Below are 20679 nucleotides of genomic sequence, written 5' to 3'. Positions count from 1 at the left end.
TGGCTCATGCTTGTAATCCCAGTACTTAGGTTGCTAAGGCAGGAAAATTACTTTGAGTCCCAGGCCAGGGCTGAGCTTGTCTCAAAAATAAAAATAGCATGGTGGCATATGCCTTTAATTCCAGAACGTGGGAAGCAGAGGCAGGAGGATCTCTTTCCAGGCCAGCCAGGGCTACACAGTTAGACCTTGTCTTAAAACAAATGAGTATGTGTGTATATGTGGTAGGGTATAAATAAAGCAGAACACCTACAGTACCAGAGACATTAAGACAACAATAAAAAGTACCAATTTGATTTTTAAAATGGTAAGAAAAGCAACACGACTTACTGATAAAATTTTAGCAGTCTAAATGACACTGGTGAGAAGGCAAGGCACCTGCCACCAAGCTTGACATCCTGAGTTCGATTCCTGGAACCAATGGAAGAACCAAGTCCTGAATGTTGTTTTCTGATCTGTACCTGTACACACCTGCACATCGTAGCACATATTCACCTGCACACACATATGCACAAATAGAAGTCTAAATGAATGCATGTGTGTTCATGTGTGCAGGCCAGATGACAACCTGGAGTGTCCCCACCTCAGGCAGTGTCCGCTGTTTTTCTTTTTGAGATAGGATCTTTCACTGGTCTGGAACAGGCCAAGCAGAGTAATCTGGCTGGCCCCTGAGCCTCGGAGATTGCCTGCATCTGCCTCTCTGGTGCTGTGACAGACACACCTCTGCACCCGGCACTTTTTGTGCGTTCTGAGAACAGAGCTCGTGTCCTCAGTGTTTTAGGAACTGAGCAATCTCCCCGGCCCCTAAATGAGTGCTTTTCAGTAAAATTTATGTTTAGTCCGTCCCAGCAGTAAAGCTAAAGGGACCGATGACAATGAGGAGACAAAGGAGACGAGCAATCTTCCCTCATAAAGTATTCAAGCCCATTTGGAAGCCACGTACCCACAAAACAGTGTCTCCAGAGCAAAGCCCATGAGCATCCCAGTTCACTCCGTGCTAGTAAAACCTGACACCAAAGCAGCCAAGAGAAATACATGGCAGAAAGCCTGAACCTGTCTCACCTAGCAGCCACAGCCCAACTTAAAATCACAGGACACCGCCTGCAGCCATTCATCCCAAGAATTACTGTCACAGCGAGGCAGGGATAAGCTCAGGGACATGACTGGTAAGGTAGGAGAAAAAGACACAATTCTCACTCTCAATTATGTGATTAAATTTGGCGGCTCCATACAAAAGAAGAAACAAAACTCTTGCAAGGATACAAATTAAGAGTAAACTTTTGGGGCTGGAGAGATGGCTCAGAGGTTAACAGCACTGCTTGCTCTTCCAAAGGTCCTGAGTTCAATTCCCAGCAATCACATGGTGGCTCACAACTATCTGTAATGAGATCTGGTGCCCTCTTCTGGCCTGCAGGGATATGTGCACTGTATACATAATAAATAAATAAAATAAATAAAATAAAAAATTAAAAAAAAAAAAAAGAGAGTAAACTTTCATGATCCAAAAGAGGCTCTCCCAGAAACCTACAATCAATAACCAGACTTCATGGTGTGTTACAAGTGTGTCCTCAAGCAGAAAAGGGATTGCTGAAACCCAAAAGGCTGAACATCCTGTAAGAGCTAACTGGATAAAGAAAACAGGTGAAATTAATGGGAAAAAAAAACTCTGGAAAACTCATAAGCCTCCTGAGTTCAAGGTTGGCTAGAAGCAGAGTCTGCCCCGTTATGGTAACTACTGGGAAATACAGTGCAGGAGGCATGTGTGTGGCTCAGTGCAGCTCTTGCAGGACACAGGCAGGGTTCTGGCTCTTATTCTGGCACTGCTTAAAAAGAGAAAACATTGTCTTTTTTTTGGGGGGGGGGGTGTTTCGAGACAGGGTTTCTTTGTGTGGCTTTGCGCCTTTCCTGGAACTCACTTTGGAGACCAGGCTGGCCTCGAACTCAGAGATCCGACTGCCTCTGCCTCCCGAGTGCTGGGATTAAAGGCTTGCGCCACCACCTCCCGGCATATTGAAACCATTCAGTCTTAACAGCACAATTAAAAGCTAGAATGAGGCAAACCAGACATGTAGAAGAATCTAAATGCAGAGGCTCTGTAGCTTCCTAAGAACCAGCAACAATGGATGAATGTATCTTGTCTGGACACAAGAACTCATTAATATAAAAATGTCAGTTCTGTGTGCTGTAACAGCCGTGTCTTGTGTTGGTCAACTTTCTGTTTCCACGACCAAGCAGATAATCAACTTATTAGGGGGTAAGGTTTAGGGTTCATTGCAAAGATTTGCCTGCAGCCTGTTGGCTCAAAGTGTATTGAGACAGAAATTCATAGTAGCAGAGACTTACTGACCTCATAGTAGTCTGGAAACAAAGAAAGGTTATGTCGGGGTCCAATAACCTCACTTCCTCTCACCAGGCTCCAAGCTGGTGAATTAACAATGAGCCAGACTGGTGGTGCATGCCTTTAATCCTGGGAGGCAGAGGCAGGCAGATCTGCAAGTTGAGTTCCAGACCAGCCAGGGCTACAGGGTGAGGCCTTGAATTAAAAAACAATGAGCTTATATTAGTAATGCCCCTTAAGGAGACATTTAAAACCCAAAGTGCAGGGCACATCCACAAAGCGGATCTAACCAGATCTATGTCTTGTTGAAACTGAGGGCAGGTGGAAAAGGCTTCAAAGAAGCCCAAGAAAGCCACATTAAACCGGAATCAAAATAACACTAGTATTTAGATTATATTCAACTTTATTACAAAATAAACTACAGAGACACAAAACTGTACAAAAAGTGAATGAAGGCACTGGTTAGGTGGGAAGTAACAGGTTCAGCAGTGGAAACCAGCGAGTGCTACACTGTCAGGGGAGCAGAGGCTTGGAAAATGCTCTGCAAACACCTCTAAGTTGCTCTTTGGCTAAAAGAGGAAGAAACAGCCCAGAAACAAAACTCATGCCGAAACAGCAAGAGTTCTGGTAAAGTCCGTCACCTGAACAAACCCTCATCCTGAACACCAGCTATGAGGCACTCAGCGAGGCTGCTGAGCCTTGGACAGAGGGTCTGGTCTGGCCAAGAAGAGCTCTCTAGAGGTGAGCAGAATAATAAATACAGTCATGTCACACCATAGCCTGGGCCCAGGGGGTCATGGGTAAAGATGTGCATCTGGCTATCATCCCAACCTCACAGAGCACCGAGCCCCTGGTGGCCAAGCCGCATCCAGACACAGGGGTCCAGTGCTGGCTTCAGAACTGCTGCAGGATCATCTTGCGTTTCAGGTCCCGGCTGAACTTGTTGATCCTGAAGAGCTCACTGTCGTAGAAGGCGGACAGGTTGTGGATATTGATCTGCCTGGCCTGGAGAAAGGGCATCAGAGCCATTTAGTAGGGGATACTGGTAGCCCTTGCCTCTGGAAGGGCTACGCTGGTTCAGAGCGCCAAACCTGAGCTTTACCAGCCTCACAGGTACTGGACAAGGCCGCTGGAACCTGTGCCCCTGTGCCCACCTCTACCTCATTTGCCCGTTACCCAATGGCACAACAAAGATGGCCGCAAGCTCCACAGCGCAGCAAGCCCTGGCCCGACCCTGTTCTTACACACCTTGTCCACCAAGTCCTTCTCAGGAATTTCGATGGTGTCCTGCTGGGCCCCAAAGCGGTTGCGTTGATATGTTACTTGCTCAGCCACCAGTTGCTTCAGTATGAAGAGCAGAAGTTCATTGTTATCTCGCCGGAAGGAGAGGTACCGGGCAAAGGTCTGCAGAAGGGGCCAGAGGTCAGAAGCCAGCTCACTTGCCGGTCATATCGGGCCACCTTCATGGCTTGAGCTGCCAGGGCAGGGGCTCCTACTATAAGTCAGGCCACAGCCCCCCAATGCCTCAAATAGGCCAGGAACCTGGTCTCACTCACACCCACCTTGCGCATGCTTCGCATGACACTGAACTTCTGTGTGTCAATGAAACTCTCCAGCATCACTCGGATGGCCATGTTGACATCATCTTCCATCACGTAGTCCCGCAGGTGCATTCGTGCGTGGGCCTCTGCCATGCGGATCATGGACTCAATGTGGCGCACCGTGATGGGGATACTGCCCGTTGCCTGTAGAGAACAGTGTGGGGCCTTCCTCAGGACGAGACAGCAGAAAAGACTAGAGGCAAATGCCATGCCGCAGAGCCAAGCGGCCAGTGGCGCAGCTACAGCTGAGTCAGCTCCAATGCCAGGTACAAAACCAGGCCTACGGTCACACTAGCACCACTGCCTAGTCTGCCCTTACCTAGTTCGAATCCCCCTGGTCTGTTACACCTGCACCTAGCTTACACTGGACATTATATGATCAGAACAATGAGAGAGAAGCCATCGTTTCTGTAAGAACCAAGCTGATGCTCTGAAGACAGTGGGTAACATTGGAAAAGACAAAAGCAAAACCCCCAGCTGGTGTCTTGGTTAGGTGTGGTTTAAAATAGTCAGTGGCCTTGCACTCCCATACCAATACAGAGAACCCAAACCAGCTGAGCTCCCATGTTGATTTGGGCAAAATTTATGTTAACACAGAACTTAATCAAAAGACCATGACCCTCTTGCACACAGGTTCACCTGTAACCCAATGGTTAAGATATGGAAGCCTGTTTTTTTTTTTCAGTACTGGAGATGAAACCAGGGTCCTGTCCACACAAGGCAGGCACTCACCACAGGGCAACACCAAGCCCCAGAGGTTGTTACGTAATATTGCTTGCTCTGCCCCCGCCCTGGGTCTGGGTCAGAAAGCCAGCAGTGTCCCCCACTCACCATGGATTCCTTCCTCAGGTCACTGTACATCCTGGCCACTTTGTCCTGGTCCATCTGGTTAAGCTTTGGGTGGACTCTCTCCTTGGCATAGATGATGTACTTCTTCAGGACTTCCTGAGGCAGGGGTTCCACACCATACGTATTGGGCATGGCTGGCTCCAAGACGCCATTGGTCAGCCCCTCGTCCTTCTTGTTGCTGGGGTGGTGCCTGACATGGCTGCCAACCACAAAGCGAGCCAGCATCTCATCCTAAACAAGAGATGGGGGTGGGGTACCACATAAGGATGGGATCAGGAAGACAGGAAACGCTACACACAAGGAGAGGGCAGCCATGCGTGTTTGAGGCCAGGCGAGCTTGTGAGCGTGAAGAGCCGTAACAGGCTTAGAGTAGCAGGAAACACCTGTGGTCTGAAGACAATCCCAGCTGCTCAGGAACTGAGGGAAACAGGAGGCTTCTTTATTTGGAGCCGAGGACCGAACCCCGGACCTTGTGCTTGCTAGGCAAGCGCTCTACCACTGAGCTAAATCCCCAACCCCTAACAAGAGGCTTCTTGAACCCAGGAGTTGAGACCCTGTCTCAAAAACCAAACCATCAGAAACAATAAAAAAAAAAAAAAAAGGGGGCTGGAGAGATGGCTCAGAGGTTAAGAGCACCGACTGCTCTTCCAGAGGTCCTGAGTTCAATTCCCAGCAACCACATGGTGGCTCATAACCATCTGTAATGAGATTCTGGCGCCCTCTTCTGTATACATAATTAAAAAAAAAAAAAAAAGAAAGTAACAAGCTAAGAAAAGAAAAAATAGGGGAATGTAACCAAAGAGAGCCCAGTGGCCAAGAAGCCTCTCACCACAGGACAAACTGAGAGGCATCTGGTGGTGGTGGTGGGGGCACTCCAAGGGAAAGAGCACATTTAAAGCCCAGGGCTGCGTTTTTAGAGAGAGAGCAGGCACGTGGGTTCATTTAGCATGAAGACAGCAGCTGCAGAGCTGGCCAGCCATCCCTACCCAGCAGGTGCAGGGAGCATGTGGAGCACACGGTGGCCACAAAGCAGAGACTCTGTGGGGAGGACAGGGCCATGCCATCTACTCTTTCAACTGGCAGGCAAATAAGCAACCAACCTAGGCAAGAGCAGCCCCTTGGGTCAGAGGGCAGAGCTGGAGGAAGGGATATAGGACAGGGTATAGTCTGTGACTAGACTGGGGGTTCAGCCAGGGAGGGACTGGGAAGCCATAGAGGTCAGGATGATACTTGAATATGAGGCAATGTCCATATAGTGCCCACCCCATGTCCAGCACACAGCACAGCCCAAGCTTCAGGTGGCACCAGGGGATGTGGGAGCGTACCTGAACTGGGTCAATAGTGTCCCTCACCACACACAGGACATCAAAGCGGGAAATGATGGGCTCTGTGAGGTCTACATTCTCTGAGAAGGTCAGTGAAGGGTCATAGCGGCCCCCTGAAACACAAGGAGGCAAGCTCAGTTGTTCATCCACTGCCCTCAAGCTGTGGAAGCTTTTCTAGGACCAGCATGCCTTTTAGGCAGAGGTGTGGGGAAAAGGAGGGATTCAGAGACACTGCCTGATTCCATTAGAACCAGAGCTGCTCCAAAGAAAAGCCCCAGGGGGATCCTGGATGCTAGCCACCTACTGGGTGCAGCCCCACCCCCTGGCCCCGTGTGGTAGGACTTAGGGTCTGGACTCTGCATCCGGTAACAGGCATACCTATGGGGTTGGCAGCAGCGATGACGGTGCAGCGGGCTTGCAGTGAGGTGACGATGCCGGCCTTGGAGATGGAAATGCTTTGCTGTTCCATGGCCTCGTGGATGCTGGTCCTGTCCTGGTCATTCATCTACACAACAGAGAGCATCCCAGGAGGCCCCATCACTATCCAATAAAGCCCGCCCACCACTGAGAGCTCAGTCCCAGAGCCCATCAGCCCAGAGCCCTACCTTGTCAAACTCATCAATGAGACACACACCCCGGTCGGCCAGAACCAGGGCTCCAGCCTCTAAGGTCCACTCTCTGCTGACAGGATGCCGCTGAACATACGCAGTGAGACCCACGGCTGAAGCCCCCTGGCCAGTGGTGAAGATGGCACGGCTAGACACTTTCTCAATGTATTTGAGGAACTGAGACTTTGCGGTACCAGGGTCCCCGCACAAGAGCACGTTAATGTCACCTCGAACCTTGTGCTTTCCACCTGCAGGAGGAGGCAGGGGTGGAGATAGAAGGCATATATGTGTAGGAGGGAAGGAGGGCCAGAGGATCCCCTGACCTGCTCCTCAGCAAAGCAAAGGTGGGTCTCTGCAGGGGATACCCAGCCCCAAAACCCTGGGAGGCTGAGTCCAGAGCAATGAGTTATGGAGCTTTGGGACACAATCAAACTAGCACACATGTCACGAAACCCTGAGTGTGCCCTGCACACCTGAGAGGGTGGTGAAGTCACAGCCTGGGACTAGACCACAGCCAACCAGCAGAGACATAACCTACTATAGTGGACCAGGGTGAACAAGAGCCCACGCTCACTGCAGCCTCTCTGGTGAGGCAATAAATACCTCACCACAGGCCCAGGCAGTACTCTTGTTAACTCTGATGTTTAAAAACAAAACAAAGGCCCTATAATCCCTGCAGGGAGAGCTGGCAAGAGGGGCTCACCTGGGTTCTTGGGCTCCCCTCCAAACAGGGCCAGAGCCAGGCCTCTCTTGATGTCTTCATGCCCATAGATGGAGGGCGCAATGCTGGCAAAGATCTGAGGAACGGAGGGAGACCCGTGAGACTGGAACCAGCCGGCAATGAGTAACTTAGCCCCTGCCTTGGCTTCTCTCAGTGATGGACTATCATCAGAGAGTGAAAAGCCAAATCAACTCTTTCCACCCCTCCCTGAGCTGCTTTTGGCCATGGTCTTGATACAGAAAGCAAACCAGGACAGGCTCTTTCCTTTAGAGCATAGATATAGCCATAAATAAAACCTCTCTGAGGCTCAAAGCAGCAAAGCTGGCCATGCCTGACAGCTGTGGCAGTGGGGCAGAGGACAGTGCTGTGAAAATCCCTAGAAGTACGCATCAGAAACCGAGTTTCCAGTGCAACCCTATTAGGGGAGCCTTGGAGAGGTAATTAGGCCAGCGGGGCTCAGAACCGGTCAAAAGGAGCTGAGTGTCTGCCCTACTAGTACACGGAATCTTCTGCCATACCATGAGGGCTCTCTTGCCCCAAGTGGACCCTCAATCTGGGACTTCCAGCCTCCAGAGGCAGAGCTGGGGCTGGTTTTCCCAATGACAGCATTCCCAAGGTCCTCCTGCAGGGTGCAGCCTCCCCTCCCCCACCAGTACCAATATTCAGAGACCCAGCCTAGGGGGTAGGGTGCCTGGTTCCCAGAGATTCCAGATGGAGCCCTGCCCGGCCACCTGCCTTCTCTCCAATCTGCTGGTCCTTGGAAAGGCCGGTGATCATCTTCACATCCTCATCCGTTAGCTCACCAACGGCCACTTTGTTGTCCTTCTTGGCAACATGGTTGGCCAAGATGACAGTGGCAAAGACTGGAAAGCCATTGGCGGTATTAAGTGAGCCATCATAGTTATTGTGGTAAATGCCAGTCAGCTCCTGGGAGGGGGGAGGTCACATGTCAGAGGGTGCAACCTGGTGTCCCCACAGGAGGGTCTTACACCCATGCTGTTTTGCCCCATCTCCACTCCAAGCTCTCTGTGCTGCAGAAAGATGAGCAACCCAGGAAGTATAGTATGGAAGCATGAGCTTTGTCTCACTGTGTTTTACATGTGTGTGTGTGTGGGGGGGGGGGGGGGGGGGAAGAGAGAGGCATTAAAGTCTTCATCCTCAACTCGGCATAACTGCAACGTGTTAGTGAGGTCATTTAGGGTGTGCCCTTGGGAGGGGATACCTAGACCCTGACACAACTCCCTGCTCCCAGCTCTCTCTTTCCCCATGAAGTGAGCAACCACACTCCCTCCCCACCTCACATTCTTGCCATAATACACTGTGCAGCTACATCCACAGTCAGAGTCCCCAAGACCACGGACTTGCTCTGGCACTGACCCAGGATAAATCTCTCCTCCTCTAAGCTGATTGCACCTCTATGGTACTGTCACAGCAAAGCTGAGTTACACCCATCACTCTGACCAGTGGGAGAAAAGCTCTCCTCCTGACTCAAGAGCTAATGCCAGGCTGAGCCCCCTTCAGACACTGGTCCACTCCCACTGGCCACAGGAGATCCCACCAGTTCTTGGCAGCATCCACTTACTATCTCGTCTCCTGGCTTGCAGCTGTCCACCAGATCAGCAAGGAGAATAGCATCCTTGGAGCGGGGCAGCCGGCCGGCCGCCACCTTGCCGGGACTCTCCTGGATGCGGATACGCTGGTAGTTCTGATAGATGGTCTGCTCGGAACAGAAAAGATCATGGTTCCTGCTTTCTCCAAAGCACAGCTTTCCCGTGTGCTCCAACCTGACTGCAGCCCCCAATGGATAAGCAAGCCACAAGTTCACAGAGACCAGGGACAGGCCAACTGAGACCCGGTGAGTCTCTTCATCTGCATCCATCCCTAGGCACTGCCTTCCTCCTCCTGGGCTCCAGCCTCTGCTCTACACCCTGGAGCCTAATTCATCGGTGTCCACACCTTAGCCCAGTCATACGTAGTGTGATTCTTGGCTGAAGGGGGTGCTGAGCTTTAAGCACGATCTTACAAAGATCAAGCCGGGCCACGTGTGTGAGTACCTACAGCGGCACCCACAACAGCAGAGCAGGACCACATGGCGGAGTTGTGCCATATGCCGTCCCATCCCACTAGTTTACTTACAGTCCAGAAAAGAGACAACATGCTAGAGTCTGGGCTGCAAATGTCCCCGATGGCCTATTCATAGAAGGCATTGATTCTTCAGTGCATGTGTGAGAGACAAGGGAGCCTTGTGGGAGGCCTTAGGTCACAGGGGCATGCCCTTGAAGGGGACGATGGGATACTGGATGGTCTCTTGTTCTCTTTTTGTCTCTGATGTGAAATGAGCAGCTTCCTGAATCACACATCACTGCCACACACAGGCAGGCCCCAAAGCCATGGGGGGGTCAGGTGACCCCAAGCGTGACTCTAATCCTTCAAATCAATTACATCAGGTGTTTAGTTATGGTAACCCAGAGCTGACTGATACACAAGACACAGGGCCTGAAAGCACACAATGACAGGTGACGGTAGTGTACACCTTTGAGCCCAGAACTCAGGAGGCAAAGACAGGTGGATGTCTGTGAATTAGAGGCCAGTCAGAACTACATAGAAAGCCCCTGTCTCAATAAAAAAAAAAAAAAAAAAAGCAACACAATTACATCTATATGCTTGCCTGATCCTTACGACACTGCTGAGTGGGTGACCTTAGCCCTTTAAGTCTCTGAACACCCATTATTCCACAAGATGAGAATTGTGAATCCTCCCTCCCAGAATGTAATAAAGATTAACACAGCAAGCAGGCAGCAAGGCCAGCACGCATTTGACCCTACTTGCTAATCCCACTGTACAGCTCAGTGTCCTGGGGGCAGCGTCTGTGACATGGCTAAGTGGGGCTGTAAAGGATGGAGAGAGGCACAGCTAAGTGCAGCCTTGGGGCTGTGTCAGCCCGGAGAGACACACCTAGACTTCAACACTGGCACTGGCAACTTCCTGCCCAGGCAGTTCTAAAGAAGACAGCTCAGAATTGTACTGGAGGTCCAGGAGTCTCCCAAGCAAGGTTCTGTGGGGTCCAAGTTTCTGTTATAACCCTGGAGATCCCCACAAAAAGCACCAGGAGCCAGCCAGGCCCTACCTACCAACAAGTCAACATGCCAGATGCCCATGTGATGGGCAAGTAGATGCTCTATTGGGATGCATAGGAAGAAAAGTGGGCCCTTATCTTTTAGCGACCACAAATGTGGACACACCGCACAGGATCACCTAGTTTCAAACATATTGAATTCTTGAAGATGCAGGACCAATCTGGTTAATTCTGCCTTAAGGCATGTCTAAGTGCCTTAAGATGGGTTAGGCCTCACACACCAAAGATAACACAACAGGTATGGGTTACTCACCTCCTCCATGTTGATCTCAAAGGGCCCGGCGGACTGGCACTCAGGGCAGGAGCCAGGCTTCACCTCCTGGTTCTGAGACTGGCAGAAAGGCCCCAGTACAAAGTTGCACTTGCTACAGTTATACTTGACCATGCTGAGCTGGGGCAGGACTCCAGTGCAGCTGGTCACTACGCCGCTGGTACGGATCAGCTGGTTCAGGTGTAGCTGCCTGGGTGTGGGATGTAGCAAGTACATCAGAGGCTGTGGGGTACTTCCTACTGCATTCTCTGGACTAGGCCCCACTCACTCTCCCCATGTTGTGGAATAATCTTTATGTATACTGTGAAGATGTGTTGTTGCCAAGGTGCCTTCAGTTTGATTTAATAAAGAGCTGAATGGCCAATAGCTAGGCAGGAAGAGGTTAGGTGGGACTTCCAGGCAGAGAGGAGATGATGAATCTAGGCAGGAAAGAGAGGCCAGAGGAGACAGACAGGAAGCAGGACATGCAGGAAGAGAGGTAAAAGCCATGAGCCATGTGGCAGCACACAGATCAATAGAAATGGGTTAATTTACGTTATAAGAGCTAGTTAGAAACAAGCCTAAGCTAAGGCTAAGCTTTTATAATTAATAAGTCTCCTCCGTGTTGCTATTTGTGAGCTGGCGGACCCAAGAAAATACTGCTATTTATGGCACCCAACTTGGGGTGCCAGATAAGGCTATCAGATGTAAGGATCACCTAATTTGTTCTAATATAATAGACTAGGAGACAGAAATTGAGATAAAGACCTGGAAAATCTAAGGGAAGTGGAGTGACTGACTGACCCTCTCTCCACGTTTTTCCCAGACCACTCCAGAAATTCCTTGGAACTCCTTCCTCCTCTTCCTGTCTTCCCTACAGCCTTCCTAAGTCCTCCAAGAACTGTATAGCTAATCCCAGTCAGCCAATCTCTGACTCCATCTTTTGATTCAAGGTTGCTTGGTTGGCACAGTGGACTGGCTATATGAACAATTCTCCAACACCCCTGCTCACCTCAGTGATCGCAACTCCTCCACCAGAGGCAGGTGGGAAATGCGCACGTGAATGTGGTTGGCAATGCGGTCGTATTTAGGGTACATGGCAAGGACTACCTCCAAGGCAGCCTCATCAAAGATCTGCAGCAATTCGGCTGGTGCTTCAGGCAGGAAGTATGCCAACACATGTTCCCGGGCTGCCAGGTCTTCATAATTCACCACCAAGCTCTCGCGGTTCTCTAAGGAGGATGGCGGGTGGAACTGATGACACAGCCAGGGGTCATGAAGGTAGCTAACATCTTAGAATCTTGCTGGCCAAATCTCTCTACCCAAACCAAACCTCAGTAAGCCAGAAAGGCCAGCCAGCACCCTAGGCCCACTACCCGTGGCTGGCTGTGCAACAGAGATTCAAGTGATATATAAACACTCGTATGTATCTCTGGCGATGTCATATCCAGGAGGAAGAGCCCTTGGGCTACAGAAAGAGTGCCACAGGCTGTGGAGAAAACACACCTACAGAAGAACTATAGCCATTTCTGGAGGGGCTACCATAGCCTGAAGCTGTCAGACCCTTTAAAGAGGATGTTGTCACACAGAAATGCTACCACTTTTGGATCAAAGCTGTAATGCACAGGTTGAGGAGTGGCTCAGTGGCAGAGCACATGCTTAGAATGTGCTAGGCCCTGGGTCCAACCTGACACTGCAAAAAACAAAAACGGAACACCCACAGGATACTAATACATTTTTAAGCATGTCCCCAAACACCCCAGCTCTGGTGCAGATATAGGAGACCCTGGGTTCCTCTGAAAGGATGCCCTTTGTTCTGTCCTTGTCACCAAATGTTCCTGTGCATACCGTGTCTAGTGTGTTACAACAAGGCCAGCAGGAGCAGCCCTCATAACAGGATAGAGAAGACAGGCCACCTTCACCCCCCCAGTGCTGAGACAGCCCAGGACCCCACTCAAGACAAGTATACCTTTGCGTTCCATCCCAGACTATTAGCAACACACCTTTGCACATATCACTGATGCGTTCCTTGAAGACATTGTGACCGTGGCTGTCCACATGGGTGCGCAGGAAGTTCTTGAAGCGGTGGTGGATCTCCAGCCTGGGTCCTGCCATGCTCACCCACTCACGAACTGAGTGTCCCTTGAGGTCCTCCAGGTTCTCAATGCTCTCGATCATCTCTTCATCCTCCTCGCCGTCCTCTGTGGCACGCTCTATCTGGCGGCGCTTACGGGCAGGCCGCTCCTCATCTTCCTCGTCGCTGTCTTGGGTTGCAAGACACCCCTGTATGCAACCTTCTCCCAGCACCCTCTGCACAATGTGTACCACCCATGCCTTCCCCACTTCCTGAGGCTCTAGAGATCCAAGGAGCCCCTTTGGGATGCCCACCACACATACCATACAGCAGCCCCCGGCGCATGCGGCCCAGGCCTCTGCCAGCCTCGCGGTCTCTCTGCCTCATGGCCCGCTCTGCTGCCTCCCTCTGACTGGCTGTCAGCTCCTCCACATCCTCATCATCCAGGGCCAATCCCTCTGCCTCGTAGACATCAAGCTCAGGAATGGGACGGTAGTCTCTGAAAGAGGGCATCAACAGACACTGAGTCCCCAAACAGCCCCCCAGGGAATGGAGTCTGCTCCATAGGCTTACAAGGCCCAAGCTGGACAGCTACGAACAGAAAGCTGGAAATTTGAAGACCATTATTTGGGGACTTCATCAAGAAGGCACAAGCTCCCAAGATGCAAAGGGGGGAGGGTGTCCATCTGTATGCATGAGGTGCACAGCCATGGGATTCAGCCATGTGAGTCTGGGCAGAACAAGTCCCACATCTACAGCGCCACCTGCTGGTGGTATGTAATGGAGGAGGTCAATGCTATCCCTAATGCAGATTCTTCCCCAAAGGCACTACACAGCTTGGTCTTGAGAAAATTACCAAGTAAAGTGTTACATGAGGTCATTTAAAAATCTCTAACTGGCACCATTTTCATCAGAAACTAGAAAGCATGAAACTGTCACAGCAAGGAAGAAACGGGGGACTTACAACAGGGCAGAAGCTAGGAAAACCCAATAAACACAGTAGAATATGGGCTTTGGATAACAAATGCGGGAGACTCTAACATCCACAATCCCAGTGGAAACACAAGGCACTAACTAGCCAGTCAAGTCTGCTCCCAACACTGTGAACACATACGGAGCTAGAGATGGCTCATTAGTTAAGAGTACTCACACTGCTCTTCTTTTTTCTTTGCCCCGAGGCAGGGTTTTTCTGTCCTAACTGTCCTAGAACTCACTCTGTAGACCAGGCTGGCCTCGAACTCACAGAGATCTGCCTGCCTATGCCTCCCAAGTGCTTGGTTTAAAGGCCTGTGTCACTACACCCAGCCCACATACTGCTCTGGCAGAGGACCAAAGTTGGATTCCCAGCACCCACATTAGGTACCTGCCCTTACATGTGTACACAGGCACAGATATATCTGAACACATAAAAATAAAAATTAAGGAGCTGAAAAGACAGCTCAGAGAGGTTAAGAGCACTAGCTGCTCTTCCAGAGGACCTGGTTGCAATTCCCAGCACCCACGTGGCAGCTTACAATTGTCTATAACTCCAGTTCCAGAGGATCTGAGGACTTCTTTTGGTTTCTGAAGTCATCATGCGGTGCATAGACATACATGCAGGCAAAACACCCACAAACATAAAAAAATAACTTTTTAAGTTAAAAATATTGAAGAAGAAACCATCTTCACCAGCTGTAGTAGTGCACACCTTTTTACTAGCAGTCCCAGGAAACAGGAGGGCCGCTGAACATTTGAGGCCAGTCAAGGACACAGTGAAAGCCAAAATTAATACCAGTATGAGAACAGGACAGGATAAGACACATGGGTAAGAAGAAAAGATCTCCTGAGTTAAAGTTAAAATGACTACTAAGCACATTCTGAAGAAAATCTACGACTACTTTTAAGGGTGAAGAAAACAGAATGAAACTCTAATAAATGGGTTAGGGGCAAAACCCCAGGGTGGCCAACAGATAAACCCATCCACACAGTAGGTCATCACTCAACCTTAAAACAGAAGGGGGCCCTGATAGGTGCCACAGCGTGGATGATACTGACAGCTCACACCAATGGATTAAGCCGCACCATTACCATGTGGTCCACAGAGGGGTCAGACTCAGAGGAAGACAGCCAAATGGTGGGTGGGGAGTCAGTGTTTATGGGAGACAGAGACTCGGTTTTGAGAAAGGTTCTGGAGATGGCCAGTGGTGATGACTACACGGTAACTCAGATGAATGCCACTGAGCCACACACTAAAATGAAGACATTTTGTTGTACATCTTACAATAAAGAGGGTTGGGCTGGAGGGCGCAAGCAGAGGACCTGACTTCCCAGCACCCATAACCCAAGCTGTACCTCCAACTTCAGGGGATCTGACACCTTCTTCTGGCCTCTGCAGGCATCTATACATTTAAGCACATAAACACACACACTCCAGTATACACATAAATGTTGTTAAGGGCTAGAGAGATGACTGAGTAGTTAAGAGCACTGGCTGTTCTTCTAGAGGACCTGGGTTCAATGCTCAGCACCCATGTGGTAGCTCACAACTATCTGTAACTCCAGTTCTATAGGGTCTGACACCTCACACAGACATGCATACAGGCAAAACACCAATGCACATAACATTAAAAAGTCATTTGAAAAAAAAAAATTTTTTTTTTGAGATAGGGTTTCTCTGTGTAACAGTCTTGGCTGTCCTGGCACTCTCTTTGTAGACCAGGCTGGCCTTGAACTCACTGAGATCCACTTGCCTCTGCCTCCCAAGTGCTGGGATTAAAGGCGTGTGCCACCACCACAATAAAAAGGAAAAGGAAAAAGAATTAGAGGAAGCCAAGATTTTGACGCCAGAAAGGCTTTCAGAGCAGATCCCCGTGGGCCCGGGGTTATACCCTCCCAGTGGCTTCTCCCGACCTGAGCATAAATACCCCTTCCAAAACCCAGCCGGACTGGCTGCCTGAAAAGCTCACACCCACTGGCTCAACGGTCTGAGCTATTCTAAGGTCACTCACTGAGCGGTCTGTCTCTGGTGAACACTTGTATCTACTCTGTCAACACAGAGGGCCGGCAGCTTCTTCCCTGTGGTGCCCGAGTCCCCAACTCCCATCAAGTCAGGCCCATCTCATCTTTGAGTGGGTGATGTGATTCTACAGTCAAATAGGCTGCAAGCTCTTTCCTTAGGGCCACCTGGCCTCTCCCCAGGAGCCAGCATCTCCCAGGGAAACGGACGTCTGGAGTCATTTTCCCTTCCTCAGGGTGACTGGTAAGGCTGCCCCCTTTCTCTGGTTAATGTTCTCAGACTACCCTCTCAAAACAAACAATTTCACAACACCAAACTCAAATCAAGTAACAGTCCAGACTGGTGCTATGCAGAAGACACCAGTGCTTTCTGAGGAAAGTATGTTCTGACCCTGAGAAGACCCGAAATAGTGACATTCCAATTAGTCTACAGCCAAACACACAAACAAAACAATCTGGATCTCATCGAATTACAAAACCTATATGCCTTAAAAGACACCATTTCCAGACTGATGAGACAGGCTAACGACCTGCCAGCAAACCCGAAGTCTGTTCAGTCCCTGAGACCCAGTAGAGAAAGGAGAAAAATCAAGTCCAGCAAGTTGTCCTCTGACCTTCCCAGGAGTGCCATGGCATGTGCACCCATACACAAACACTTAAGGAACAATGTAATGAAATATTTAAAAAAGATAGTACCATAAAAAAAAATGAGGGGCAGCCAGGTGTGATGGTGCACACCTTTAATCCCAGCACCTGGGAGGCAGAAGCAAGCAGATCTCTGAGTTTGAGGCTAGCCTGGTCTACAGAGCAAGCAGGACAGCTGGAGATGTTACACAGAGAAGCCCTGTCTTGAAAAACAAACAACACAAAAATGATGGGCTGGAAATGGCTCAGTGGTTCAGAGCACTGGCTGCTCTTGCAAAGGACCTGGGTTCAGTTCTGGATACTCACATGGCAGCTCACAACCTATGTTAACTACAGTTTCAGAGGGTCTGATGTCCTCTTCTGGCCTCTGCGGTACATAGGTAAAACACCCATACATTTTTTAAAAAGACTGAACTTTGAAAACACTGTGCTGAGTGAAATGTTGGCACAAAAGGACAAATATAGTATAATTCCAGTTCTGGTCAAATGATCAGAACTGGAAGAGCTAAGGGATGAAGAGTAGATAGCCGGGTAGCTGTGATGGGGTCGGGAACTGGGATCCATAGGCAGGAGGGGACCTCAGTGGGGCAACAGAAACGGCGCTCAGGAAACTTGCACTGAACATCCCTGAGCTGTACTCTTATAAAGGTAAGGCTTATAATACATCTTTAGGTACCCTCCCCAAGGTCTTTTCACTTAAGTATAAATACAAGAGTGAAGACAGATAGGGAGGGAGCACAGGAGGGGCACCGGATGAGCAGCTCTGCAGGGAAGCCCTTGACTCTGAGCCCAGGATGATCTGGATCAATCCTCCCATAGCTGGACACACACCACATACCAGGTCTCATGTAACTCACCTGGCAGTGCTTAAAGCAAAGAACTAAATGGTACAGAAGGCTCCTGACAGTACCTCTAATAGCTCATACCCCAGACAGCCCCCAGGAAAAGGCACAATGGGGTGGCACGAGGCTCTTAGGTGCCCACATAACTGGTACCTGAGCCCAGCCGTAGTTGCTGGTAAGGCTGAAGTACAGATCAAACTGTACTTACTGGCAAAGCTTACATCCTGTTTCCCAGCAGTCAGCCTTCACCTTGGGTTAGTCTGCTTGTAAACTTGCACATTTCTAGCTGGGTGGTGGTGTACGCCTTTAATCCCAGCACTCGGGAGGCAGAGGCACGTGGATCTCTGTGAGTTCAAGGCAAGCCAGGTCTACAAAGAAAGTTCCAGGACAACCAAGGCTACATAGAGAAATCCTGCCTCAAAAATACTGGAGAAACAAAACAAAACAAAACACCCTGAACATTTCTGACCCAGGGCCTGATGCATGCTGGGTCCAAGTTTGCTGACTGAATCTAAACTTTCATTTTCAGAAGCACCATGCAATGTGTTATGAAAGGAAGAGACAAAATACTTGCAGTCCACTTCCCATACCTCTTTGGATCAGACTCTATGGGTCCTCTTCTTCTGAGCTGGGGCTTGCCTAGGCCTTAGGTTTGGTCTGAGCTGTATGTAGTAAGCTAAATAGATCTTTACAGTAGCTGGTGGAACTGTCTTTCCCCAATCTGAACCATGCCACATTCAAAGGCAAAGTCACCAGGTTCATACACTCATGGGTCCCCAACCAGGCCACCAGACACAGGGTGTTTCTGCTAAACCACCTAACCATGACATAGACTGAAAATACCTCTCCATGCCATCACCAATGAGTTCCTCTCCATCTTCTTCTTCCTCAACGGGCCCCTCGGTGCCCAGCAGCCCCTCAGACTCATCCTCAAATGGGGGGAGGTCTCTGCCAGGGCTGGAGGTAAGGGCATCAGCACGTCTGGAGCTTCGGCCAGGGCTGGAGGTGAGAGGATCGCTGATCCGTCGACGCTGCCGGGCAGGGCTAGATGCTGCCGAAAAGGACTCAGAAGATTCCTGCAAGAGAGGGTGCCATCAGACACCTGAGGGACACAGGTGGACACCCACCATGGGGCCTTCCCCGCTGGCTGCCTGTCTTCTGTCCACCAGGCACCACTCAAGGACATGGAAGCTCTGCAGCCCCGAGTCCTTCCCAGATCTGGGCTGAACCAATCAAGGGCCATCTCCTCACATACTGGGTCACTCAGATCACCCTAAGTCGTACACTATGCACTCCAGCCTCCACAATATGCTGGGACAAGAAGTGACGATTAAGAGGTATCAAGCCATACGATTCTAGAACTGAAGGGAAGAAAGCGCAGATCTTTACCAAGTCGGAGTCACGAGAACACGAACACTAAGAGTAGGGAAGCCGGGCCCGATGTCACAGGTATGGAAACCGGAATACCCAGAAGTTGAGGCCTGAGGATCGCCAAATTCAAGGCTAACCCCCGCACTACAGAGTGAGTTCAAGATCAGCCTGGGTGCCTTTGTAAGACCCTTTCTCTTTCTTTTTTTCTGTTTTTTTGAGACAGGGTTTTTCTGTGTAACAGCCCTGACTGTCCTGGAACTTGCACGGTAGACCAGGCCTGCCTCGAACTCAAGAGATCTATCTGCCTGCCGCTGCTTCCCGAATGCTGGGATTAAAGGCGTGCGCCACTACCGCCCGGCAGTGAGACGCTTCCTCAAAACAAGTAGGTCGGTGTGCATGCAGCTACGTGGTAGCGCGCTTTCCCTACAAGCGCCAGGTTCTGAGCTCCATTTCCTGCACCCTCACCACCCAAAGTGCACGGAGATCCGGGGCCTAGGGACACACGAGGGGTGCAGAGACGATCCGTCCCGGGCTCGCGTAGGGAGCCCCGCACTCAGGCCTGGCACTGGAGGATGAGACCCGGCAAAGGAGGCGGAAGCCGCTGACCACCCTCCGCCCGAGATCACCCCGCTCCTCACCGCCATCTCTGGGTTAGCTCCTCCACACCAGCAGCCACCGGTTTTCGCGCGAAAACTGGATCACGTGACCCGCCCTTGCCCGGGAAGCTCCGTGAGGAACCAGACGTCACGACGTCCGCGTCCATCTAGGGCGGGAGGAGGGCTAGAGTTTTGGTCACGCCTACACTAAGCGAGGCCCCGCCCTATTCCCTGGAGACCCGCCCACAGCTTTCAAAAGGCTGCATCCAGGCGGCTTGTACACCTGGGCTTAACCCTGCAGGGCTTGTCACAGTAAGACGATGGAGCTGGACTTTGGGTTGCTGGTGGCTCTAAGGACCAGTCCGGCCTCCTAGCTGTGAGACCTTGGTGTCAGTATAGCCACTTGATGCAACTGAGACAGTTTTCTGATTTCTTCCTGATTTGATATCAACTTCTCTGAAAGCCCTGAGGTTCAATCCTTCATGCACTCAGGCTGCTTGTCAAAGAGGGGAGTCGTGGTGGCAGGGGTGGCAGAGGTGCAGAGAGGGTGGGAAGGGCATAGTGTGTGAAGTGGTAGCATGCAGGCTGGAGGATATAGGGACCCCTTGGTTCACAACTTGTGAAGCCCAGGAAGGAGTGGGAGAGCTCAGATGGCAGATCTGCAGTCCGTCTAGGAGTTGGAGCTCTGTTCTTACGTGAGGTTACCCGAGGAGGTTGTGGGAGCCATGTGCTGGGTGAACTACTAGCTGCCACCTGTGGAGGTGCACAGAGACAGGCTGGATGCTTCCAATAAGGGCACTGCTGCTGTTCCTTCAGTCCTAGACAGCTGGGTCTCAGCAGGATGGGATTTCTGCTGTATGTACATCATGAACAGTTCTGGGTGCCATGGGCATGAATAGTTCTGTACAGGACCCAGAGCAGGGCAGAGGAAGTATGGAAGGAAGCTCAGGAGGTGGGACCTGCAGGCCGCAGAGTCAAAAGATAACCCATAGGTGCTACAGGATGTGTGTCTCAGGGAGATGGGTTAGTAGCATGGCCTCTGAAACAGGAACCCACAGGCCCTTTCCTGTTGGAGGCCTCCCCCAAAGCTGGAAACCACTGTGCCACCCAGAGCCATGCAGGTGACAGCAGCATTCCCCAGTGTGTATGGTGCTGCGTCCAGATGACAGACTCCAAAAAGCAAGTAAAGGGTGTATTATGTCACCACGATAGGATATGTTTTTTGAAAAGATGATTAAGTCTGCCCTAGGCCACTAGACCTCTGTGAGCTCCAATGAAGACAAGCCCTCTGTTCTTCACAGCACTTATCTGTCCCCCTTTACAAGCTCATCT

General features: G+C 50.6%; 1 protein-coding gene across 1 annotated transcript; it reads right to left on the bottom strand.

The window, feature by feature from the left end:
- Positions 1-2739: 2739 nt before the first annotated feature.
- Mcm2 (minichromosome maintenance complex component 2) lies at positions 2740-19503 on the bottom strand. The gene is made up of 16 exons (XM_036181321.1): positions 19390-19503; positions 18224-18456; positions 13223-13398; positions 12829-13089; positions 11838-12057; positions 10829-11036; positions 9022-9156; positions 8175-8366; positions 7422-7515; positions 6716-6966; positions 6489-6615; positions 6111-6223; positions 4768-5016; positions 3898-4080; positions 3584-3739; positions 2740-3340 (listed from the first exon to the last, which is right to left on the bottom strand). Exons 1-16 carry the CDS (start codon positions 19393-19395, stop codon positions 3230-3232), a joined length of 2715 nt encoding a protein of 904 aa, XP_036037214.1. The 5' UTR covers positions 19396-19503; the 3' UTR covers positions 2740-3229.
- Positions 19504-20679: the final 1176 nt, after the last annotated feature.

This window comes from Onychomys torridus, chromosome 3 (genome assembly GCF_903995425.1).
Source record: "Onychomys torridus chromosome 3, mOncTor1.1, whole genome shotgun sequence".
NCBI classification, from domain to species: Eukaryota; Metazoa; Chordata; class Mammalia; order Rodentia; family Cricetidae; genus Onychomys; species Onychomys torridus.
This window is presented reverse-complemented; position numbering and strand designations above follow the sequence as displayed.